Genomic DNA, 10,318 nt, shown 5'->3' on the forward strand with positions numbered 1-10,318 from the left:
TTAAAGGCCCATGCATGGCTTCATCTTATTCTCTTGTAGAGGCTGTATGGGTGAGAGGGTAAGACCACCTTTCTGATGCAAAAGAACAACCTCTTCCTCTTTTCTGTCTGGGCTTGGAGCTGTTTTGTGACCTTCTCCCTTGCCACAGTATCTGCTTTCCTTGGGCCTGGAAGCCATTACTCTGCTGGTTTTGGAGTATATTCAACCAAGAATTATGTTTCTCTTTTTGATACATTAATCATTCATCCGATGAAGCTTTTGGTGTATTCCTTTGTCTTTGTCATCAATGCCCACTGTACTTGAGCAAGTTTTTCCTACCATGTCTTCCTTTGCATTCAATAATTCCTTTCAGAGTTTCTTGATCTTTAGCTCTTCAAGTGTTAATTCACAGAAACTGTCTGAAGGGTTTCTGGGTGTATCCCGCAGCCAAACTTGCTGATCATTATTTGATGAACTGTTTCTTCCATTTTGCTTATCCTTTTCATTGTCTCTCTCTCTTCTTAGATAAGCTGTTTACACCTCTTCCAACATTCTTTGTTAAGTTTTCGTTGCTTGGAATTTTCCTCATAGTGTTGTACAATTTGTTCTTATGACCATCCCAAGGAATGGTTAGAAAAGACCAAGGTTCCAGAAGGACCATTAGGTATTTCTCCAAATACCGCATGCTCAATCCAGTGGAGCTTGAGTGGAATCACAACTGGCAGTTCATTCAGGTACTTCTGCATCTCTCATTGGTAGACCTCTAGGGCCTTCTTCACTACATTCAGGTTACTTGCCACAATTTTTACTTTTTTGGATTGTGTCATATTCCTTTTTGAGGTTATTGATAATGTTCTTTTCTTCAGCTAAGACCTCCTTAGTGTCCAGCCTTTCTCTTAGAGTTGAAGGGCCAGGTCAAAAAGACCCATATCACAATTTGTTGGGCAAATAGAATCATCAAAAACCTCATAATGAGATTCATATTCATCCTCATCACTTTCCCAGGTGGATTCTTCTTCACTTGATTCATCACTGTCATCAACATCATCAGCATCTCCTTCAACCTTCTTTTTCTTCATCCACTTAATACTCTTTAAGACCTTAATGAGGAAATTAGCAAATTTATTGTTTTCTCCAATGGAAGCTTGGACGCTGGTATAGAGTACCTTTTCTTGGTCCTGGAGCTTGGAAATTTCATTCTTTTTCTCTTCCATCTTGTTAAGAGTTTCATTTATTTTCCATTGCATATCTGGTTCCTCTCTGTCTAATGAATTAATGTGCTCTTGAAGTACATTTTTGTTTCTCAAAATTCTTGAGGAGAAACATTTCTTGAAATAATGTGATATGGTGCAGGTCAGATCATTTCATCTGAATATCTAGTTTTAGTTTCTGATGTCTTGGTAGATAGAGTTCTGCATCAAAAGCAACAGATCCTTGATCCTGTTGGTCAAATACTGTTGAATGTACAAGTGTTGAATCTCATTCCTTTTCACAGTCTTCAGCTTCACATCAGTTGGATCTGCTTTTTCAAATTCCATTAACTTTGGAGTATCTAGGCTGAGTGTTGATGCCTTTGAGGATCTAGACAATGAATGTCGTGTCATCAGAGCACTGTCCTTTCCAGAAGAGAGTCTGAGGAATCCTCCATTTGAGCCTGCAAGACACTGCCTTTTCATCCTGACACTTCATCTGCTATTCCTTAAAACTAGGAGAGTTTCATCATCATACTGAAATCTCTTTTCTGGACTTTTTCCTGGATGTATCTGGGGGATTTGGGGAATAGAGGTATGCTTGGATAGGAGAAGAATTGACTGAGTGCTCTTCAGTTCTTGTACCAGCCACTTTATTTCCTTGATGACAGCCACTGTGAGGTCTTGGAGAGAGAGGATTCACCTATTCATGTGCATTCTCTTTGAGGATCATGGGGTCTAGCTGTCCCAGTTTCTCTTTCTTCTTGGTGGCATTTATTCTCATATGTTGAGGTATCTTATAGTCTCAGGCTGTCTGCAGATTGAAGTCTTTCATATACAACTGGGTCTCTTTGATGGCTTCAGCATCTTTGGGATCTTCATAGTCATCATCACGTTTACTCTTGTACAGTTCCATTTTTTTTTTTCCACCACTGAATCTTAATTGGGTCCCGTTCAGCTTTTAATATGTTTCTTCCTTTTCTCAATTTGATTTTCTACCACAATTTCTCTTAGGATATAAAGTAGAAATTTCTTACCATTTTCTTTTTTTTTTCTTAATTGGCATATAATATATTATTTGTCTCAGGGGTACAGGTCTGTGAATCATCAGTCTTACACATTTCACAGCACTCACCATAGCACATATCCTCCCCAATGTCCATAACCCAGCCACCCTGTCCCTACCCCCCCAACCCCAGCAACCCTCAGTTTGTTTCCTGAGATTGAGAGTCTCTTATGGTTTGTCTCCCTCCTGATCGCATCTTGTTTCATTTTTTTCGTTCCCTAGCCCCCATTACTCCTGCCCTGCCTCTCAAATTCCTCATATAAGAGAGATCATATGATAATTATCTTTCTCTGATTGACTTATTTTGCTCAGCATAATACCCTCTAGTTCCATCCATGTCACAAATAACAAGATTTCATTTCTTTTGATGGCTGCGTAGTATTCTATTGTATATATATAACACATCTTCTTTATCCATTCATCTGTTGATGGACATGTAGGTTCGTCCCATAGTTTGACCTTTGTGGACTTTGCTGCTATAAACATTCAGGTGCACGTACCCCTTTGGATCAGTACATTTATATCCTAGGGTAAATATCCAGTAGTGTGATTCATGGGTCATAGGGTAGCTCTATTTTCAACTTTTTAGGGAACCTCCATGCTGTTTTCCAGAGTGGTTGCACCAGCTTGCATTCCTACCAATAGTGTAGGAGGGTTCCCCTTTCTCCGCATTCTCGCCAGCATCTGTCATTTCCTGACTTATTAATTTTAGCCTTTCTGACTGGTGTGAGGTGGTATCTCATTGTGGTTTTGATTTGTATTTCCCTGATGCTGAGTGATGTGGACCACATTTTAATGTGTCTGTTGGCCATTTAGATGTCTTCTTTACTGAAATGTCTGTTCATCTCTTCTGCCTATTTCTTGACTGGATCATTTGTTCTTTGGGTGTTGAGTTTGATAAGTTCTTTGTAGATTTTGGATACTAGCCCTTTATCTGATAGCTCCCATTCTGTCGGTTGTCTTTTGGTTTTGTTGACTGTTTCCTTTGCTGTGCAAAAGATTTTGATCTTGATGAAGCCCTAATAGTTCATTTTTGCCCTTGCTTCTCTTGCCTTTGGTGATGTTTCTAGGAAGAAGTTGCTGTGGCTGAGGTCGAAGAGGTTGCTACCTGTGATCTGCTCAAGGATTTTGATGGATTCCTGTCTTACATTGAGGTCCTTCATCCATTTTGAGTCCATTTTTATGTATGGTGTAAGGTAATGGTTCGATTTAGTTCTTTTGCATGTGACTGTCCAATTTTCCCATCACCATTTGTTGAAGAGACTGTCTTTTTCCATTGGACATTCTTTCTTGCTTGGTCTAAGATTAGTTGACCATAGAGTTGAGGGTCGATTTCTGGACTCTCTCTTCTGTTCCATTGATCTATGTATCTGTTTTTGTGCTAGTACCATAGTGTCATGATGATTATAGCTGTGTAATAGAGCTTGAAGTCTGGAATTGTGATGCCACCAACTTTGGCTTTCATTTTCAACATTCCTCTCGCTATTTGAGGTCTTTTCTGGTTCCATGTAAATTTTAGGATTATTTGTTCCATTTCTTTGAAAAAAATTGATGGTATTTTGATAGGATTGAATTAAATGTATAGATTGCTTTAGGTAGTCATTTTCACAATATTTCTTTCTTTCTTCCAATCCATGAGCATGGAATGTTTTTCCATTTCTTTGTGTCTTCCTCAATTTCTTTCATGAGTACTTTATAGTTTTCTGAGTATAGATTCTTTGCCTCCTTGGTTAGGTTTATTCCTAGGTATCTTATGGTTTTTGGTGCACTTGTAAATGGGATTGACTCCTTAATTTCTTTTCTTCTGTGTTGCTGTTGGTGTATAGAAATGCAACTGATTTCCACGCCTCGATTTTATATCCTAACACTTTACTGAATTCCTGTATGAGTTCTAACAGTTTTGGAGTGGAGTCTTTTGGGTTTTCCACATATAGTATCATATCATCTGCAAAGAGTGAGAGTTTGACTTCTTCTTTGCCTCTTTGGATGTCTTTAGCTTCTTTTTGTTGTCCGATTGCTGAGGCTAGGACTTCTATACAATGTTGAATAGCAGTGGTGATAGTGGACATCCCTGCTGTGTTCCTGACCTTAGCGGAAAAGCTCTTAGTTTTTCTCCATTGAGAATGATATTTGCGGTGGGTTTTTTCATAGATGGCTTTGATGATATTGAGGTATGTGCCCTCCATCCCTACACTTTGAAGAGTTTTGATCAAGAAAGGATGCTGTACTTTGTCAAATGCTTTTTCAGCATCTATTGAGAGTATCATATGGTTCTTGTTCTTTCTTTTATTAATGTATTGTATCACATTAATTGATTTGCAGATGTTGAACCAACCTTTCAGCCCAGGAATAAATCCCACTTGGTCATGGTGAATAATCCTTTTAATGTACTGTTGGATCCTATTGGCTAGTTTTTTGGTGAGAATTTTTGCATCTGTGTTCATCAAGGATATTGGTCTGTAATTCTCCTTTTTGGTAGGGTCTTTGTCTGGTTTTGGGATCAAGGTAATGCTGGCCTCATGAAATGAGTTGGGAAGTTTTCCTTCCATTTCTATTTTTTGGAACAGTTTCAGGAGAATAGGAATGATTTCTTCTTTAAATGCTTGGTAGAATTCCCCTGGGAAGCCATCTGGCCCTGAGCTCTTGGTTTTTGGGAGATTTTTGATGACTGCTTCAATTTCCTTATTGGTTATTGGTCTCTTTAGGTTTTCTATTTCTTTGTGGTTCAGTTTTGGTAGTTTATCCATCTCTAGAAATGCACCCATTTCTTCCAGATTGTCAAGTTTGCTGGCATATAGTTGCTTATGTTATGTTCTTATAATTGTTTGTATTTTTTTGGTGTTGGTTGTGATGTCTCCTCTTTTATTCATGATTTTGCTAATTTGGGTCCTTTCTCTTTTCTTTTTGATAAGTCTGGCCAGGGGTTTATCAATCTTATTAATTCTTTCAAAGAACCAGCTCCTAGTTTCATTGATTTGCTCTGTTGTTTTTTTGGTTTCTATTTCATTGATTTCTGCTCTGATCTTTATGATTTCTCTTCTTCTGCTGGGTTTAGGCTTTCTTTGCTCTTCTTTATCCAGCTCCTTTAGGTGTAGGGTTAGGTTGTGTACTTGAGACATTTCTTGTCTCTTGAGAAAGGATTGTATCACTATATATTTTCCTCTCAGGACTGCCTTTGCAGTGTTTCACAGATTTTGAACCGTTGTGTTTTCATTATCATTTGTTTCCATGACTTTTTTCAATTCTTCTTTAATTTACTGGTTGACCCATTCATTCTTTAGAAGGATGCTCTTTAGCCTCCATGTATTTGGGTTCTTTCTAAATTTCCTCATGTGATTGAGTTCTAGCTTCAGAGCTTTGTGGTCTGAAAATATGCAGGGAATAATCCCAATCTTTTGGTACCAGTTGAGACCTGATTTGTGACCCAGGATGTGATCTACTCTGGAGAATGTTCCATGTACACTAGAGAAGAATGTGTATTCTGTTGCTTTGGGGTGAAAAGTTCTGAATATATCTGTGATGTCCATCTGGTCCAGTGTGTCATTTAAGGCCTTTATTTCCTTGTTGATCATTTGCTTGGATGATCTGTCCATTTCAGTGGGGGGGTATTAAGGTCCCCTACTATTATTGTATTATTGTTGATGTGTTACTTTGATTTTGTTATTAATTGGTTTATATAGTTGGCTGCTCCCATATTAGGCACATAGATAGTTAAATATCTATGAATATTTAATCTTGTTGGACAGACCCTTTGAGTATGATATAGTGTCCTTCCTCATCTCTTATTATAGTCTTTGGCTTAAAATCTAATTTATCTGAAATTAGGATTGCCACTCTAGCTTTCTTTTGATGTCCATTAGCATGGTAAATTGTTTTCCACCCCCCACTTTAAATATGGGTCTAAAATGAGTTTCTTGTAGACAGCATATTGACAGGTTTTGTTTTTTTATCCATTCTCTTACCTGTGTCTTTTGATTGGGGCATTTAGCCCATTTACATTCAGGGTAACTATTGAGAGATATGAATTTAGTGCCATTGTATTGCCTATAAGGTGACTGTTACTGTATATTGTGTCTGTTCCTTTCTGGTCTACTACTTTTAGGCTCTCTCTTTGCTTAGAGGACCCCTTTCAATATTTCGGTAGGGCTGGTTTGGTGTTTGCAAATTCTTTTAGTTTTTATTTGTCCTAGAAGCTTTTTATCTTTCCTTCTATTTTCTTTTTTTTCTACTTTATTCATATACATTTAATTAAGATGAAATAGGCATAAACCATAAAGAAAAAAAATTAGGATAAAGTGTCACTTCCATTTTGTAGGGAGGGGTCAGGAAATGGAACAAATTATCTGGGAAAAATCCTAAGACCATCCCAAAGTAGTGAGGTTACAGAATGTTAAAGACAAAATTAGGTATTATTCCACTTAATCTATAAATGAATAAAGGGAGTCAAAAGTTTATCCTATTTGGTATAAGAATTTTTACATTTAATATGTAGTGAAGCATTTCTCAGAAAGCAATACCAGAAATTTCTTTTAGAAGAAAGAAATTTCCATTACACAATTGACTAGAAAATCTCAAATGGAACTAAGCAGCTATGCTGTAGCTCAGTGTGCACCATTACATTGTTCTGGGATAGTGTACATTTATTTCAGTTTAACACAGAACTGCATTTTGAGTTTTAGAAAGGCAGCAATAGTTATATTTTGGCTTTTATTCTAGATGCTTAACACAGTTAAGGCGACAGTTGAAGCATATTAAATAAAGTTAGTTATAATTAAATGATGATCAACACAATCTCTAGCAACCTACATATACTGTATAATGCTTACATGGAATGAAACCAGTATACTTAATTGGTGTTTTACATGCACACATGTGCGCATGCAAACACACAGAGAACTAAAATAACCATCAAAAGCAGTCATTCTACATGTACTATGGTTACACATTAAAAATACAATTATACCATAGAACTAAAGTAATATGAACAGCACTATTAGACATGTAAGATAAAGGTGATTGGTTCTAACACAGAGCTAAGCCTGTATCAGTCATTGTAATCATAATGGCTTGTAAAAGCATCAGGTTTATCCAGTAGAAAAACTACTCTGTGAAAATCAGTAAATTTGTCCAAAGTTTCACATCTGTAAAACCAGTTTAAGTCTACAACAATCTTGAAGTGTGAACAAGATATCCAATCAAAAGAGTAAGATTCCCAGCCATAATGTAAGATAGAAAGGTCTTCATGCAGCATATGCTTTCTGGCTTCTGGAAAGCGTAATATAAAGTTAAGTTGCCCAAGAAGTAAACTGCAGTTCAGTGAAGTTTCCATTGTGCCATGACTTTTAAACCTCAGGAATGATGTGGTCCATCAGGCTTTTCATAGTGTTTGGTGCCATCCATTTAATAATATGTTCAAAGATAAAAGCAGGCATGATTTTAATAGTAACTGCAGTCTCAGATATTGACAGTATGTCTGCAGTTTGAGAATCCTTCAGCCCAATGACATTCTGTCCGTTGACTTCACAGATGTTATGTTCTGTGAGAAGACCATTTCTGGCTGTAGGACTATCTTTCCTTATGGATGTTTTCTTTCCATTTTTAAAGATAAAGCCAACATGTCCAGTACTATCCTTGTGCATGGTAACTGTCATAGTAATCTCTCCAAAAGCCTGTTTGAGCACCTTGTGTGCTTTATCAGAGCTCCAGCCTGCACAGTTTTCCCCATTGATCTGGAGTACTTGGTCCCCAAATCTCAGACCAACCAATGAGGCTAGAGAATTTGCCTGGACCAGCTGAACAAATATATCATTATCTATTGATTTAAGCCTGAGCCCAATTTTCCCATCTTGATCCTTACACAAAGTGACTTCACGAATCCCTTGCTTAATTTCTGCTCTACGAGTTCCAACATCATTACCAGTTACAGGAGCCACCATATAGTTCATACAGGAAGGTCTTGATACCAACTGCCCCTGAACTGGTGCTCCAGGGACCACAGCCATATTTGAACGGATTTCTTCTTCATTTAAACTCAAGCCCATGTAATGGGAGAGTTCTGGATACAATTTAGGGTATAGATTTCCATCTTGAGAAATGGGAGCAGAAGCTTCAGACAAAATTGCTGGGTTGCCAGGGTTTGCAGAAAAGGCATTTTGAGCCTGAATAAGTTTGTCTACCTTCAGGTCTTCAAGATATGGGTACAGAGACATTTTTGCAGGATTTTTCTAGGCCACAAGGACCCGCTCACCGCTGTTGCTGCCCCGCCGCCTCCGGTAACTGTCTCTCCTTCTATTTTCAATGATAGCCTCGCTGGATATAGTATTCTTGGCTGCATATTTTTCTCATTTAGTGCTCTGACTATATCATGCCAGTTCTTTCTGGCCTGCCAGGTCTCTGTGGATAAGACTGCTGCCATTGTAGTATTTTTACCATTGTATGTTACAGACTTCTTGTCCTGGGCTACTTTCAGGATTTTCTCTTTGTCACTAAGCCTTATAAGTTTTACTATTAGATGATGGGGCGTGGACCAAATCTTATTGATTTTGAGAGGGATTCTCTGTGCCTCCTGGATTTTGATGCTTGTTCCCTTTGCCATTTTAGGGAAATTCTCTATAATAATTCTCTCCAATATACCTTCTTCCCCCCCTTTCTTCTTCTTCTGGAATCCCAGTTATTCTAATATTGTTTCATCTTGTGGTATCACTTACCTCTTGAATTCTTCCCTTGTGATCCAGTAGTTGTTTGTCTCTCTTTTGCTTAGCTTTTTTATTTTCCATCATTTGGTCTTCTATATCACTCATTCTCTCTTCTGCCTCATTTATCCTAGCAGTAAGAACCTCCATTTTTTATTGCACCTCATTATAGCTTTTTTGACTTCAGCTTTGTTAGATTTTAGTTCTTTTATTTCTCCAGAAAGGGCTTTTATTTCTCCAGACAGAGTTTCTCTAGCATCTCCTATGCCTTTTTCAAGCCCAGCTAGCACCTTGAGAATCCTCATTCTGAACTCTAGATCTGACACATTACCAATGTCTGTTTTGATTAGGTCCCTAGCCTTTGGTACTGCCTCTTGTTCTTTTTTTTTGTGGTGAGTTTTTCTGCCTTGTCATTTTATCCAGATAAGAATATATGAATGAGAGAATAAAATACTAAAAGCATGGCAAAGACCCCAGAAAAATATGTGTTAACCAAATCAGAAGAGACCCCAAAACAGGGGGAGAAGATAGGGGATAAAAAGAAGTTAAAAAAATTTTTTTTAATTAAAAAAAATACATACATACGTATATATATATATTAGACTGGTGAATAGAACAGAGCCACCCACTTGATTTTGTATGTATTTTGGTCTCTTAGAAGAAACTACCTCCCATGGGGCACCTGGGTGGCTCAGTGGGTTAGGCCTCTGCCTTTGGCTCAGGTCATGATCTCAGGGTCCTGGGATTGAGCCCCGCATCGGTCTCTCTGCTCAGCAGGGAGCCTGCTTCCCCCCTCTCTCTGCCTGCCTCTCTGCCTACTTGTGATCTCTGTCTCTCAAATAAATAAATAAAATCTTAAAAAAAAAAAGAAGAAACTACCTCCCAAAATTTTAAAGAAAGAAATACTTATGTATATACACAAAAATAAGGGTAAACACAATGAAGGGATGGAATATGACTATAAAGATGATAATTAAAAAAAAAATTCTAAAAAAGGAGTTGAGGGGCGCCTGTGTGGCTCATTTGGTTAAAGCCTCTGCCTTAGGCTCAGGTCATGATCCCAGAGTCCTGGGATCGAGCCCCACATCAGGCTCTCTGCTCAGCAGGGAGCCTGCTTCCTCCTCTCTCTCTGCCTGCCTCTCTGCCTACTTGTGATTTCTGTCCATCAAATAAATAAATAAAATCTTAAAAAAAAAAAAGAAGAAACTACCTCCCAAAATTTTAAAGAAAGAAATACTTATGTATATACACAAAAATAAGGGTAAAAACAATGAAGGGATGGAATATGACTGTAAAGATGATAATTTAAAAAAAAATTCTAAAAAAGGAGTTGAGGGGTGCCTGTGTGGCTCAGTTGGTTAAAGCCTCTGCCTTAAGCTCAGGTCATGATC

General features: G+C 37.9%; 1 protein-coding gene and 1 pseudogene across 3 annotated transcripts; both read right to left on the reverse strand.

Moving 5' to 3' along the window:
- LOC116878155 lies at positions 1-7,107 on the reverse strand (annotated as a pseudogene).
- A 406-nt stretch (positions 7,108-7,513) lies between these two features.
- Positions 7,514-8,476, reverse strand: LOC116878196 (syntenin-1-like). Of its 3 annotated transcripts, none has more exons than XM_032875433.1 (2): positions 8,278-8,476; positions 7,514-8,181 (listed from the first exon to the last, which is right to left on the reverse strand). In XM_032875433.1, the coding sequence occupies exons 1-2, from the start codon at positions 8,442-8,444 to the stop codon at positions 7,578-7,580; spliced, it is 771 nt and encodes a 256-aa protein (XP_032731324.1). In that variant the 5' UTR covers positions 8,445-8,476; the 3' UTR covers positions 7,514-7,577. The 3 variants fall into 3 exon arrangements, with proteins under 3 accessions (XP_032731324.1, XP_032731325.1, XP_032731322.1); XM_032875434.1 differs by having other exon boundaries at positions 7,514-8,027; positions 8,199-8,476; XM_032875431.1 differs by having other exon boundaries at positions 7,514-8,476.
- Between the last annotated feature and the right edge of the window lie 1,842 nt (positions 8,477-10,318).

The sequence above is a fragment of the Lontra canadensis genome, unplaced genomic scaffold (genome assembly GCF_010015895.1).
Source record: "Lontra canadensis isolate GAN:19392208 unplaced genomic scaffold, GSC_riverotter_1.0 scaffold56, whole genome shotgun sequence".
Classification (NCBI taxonomy): Eukaryota; Metazoa; Chordata; class Mammalia; order Carnivora; family Mustelidae; genus Lontra; species Lontra canadensis.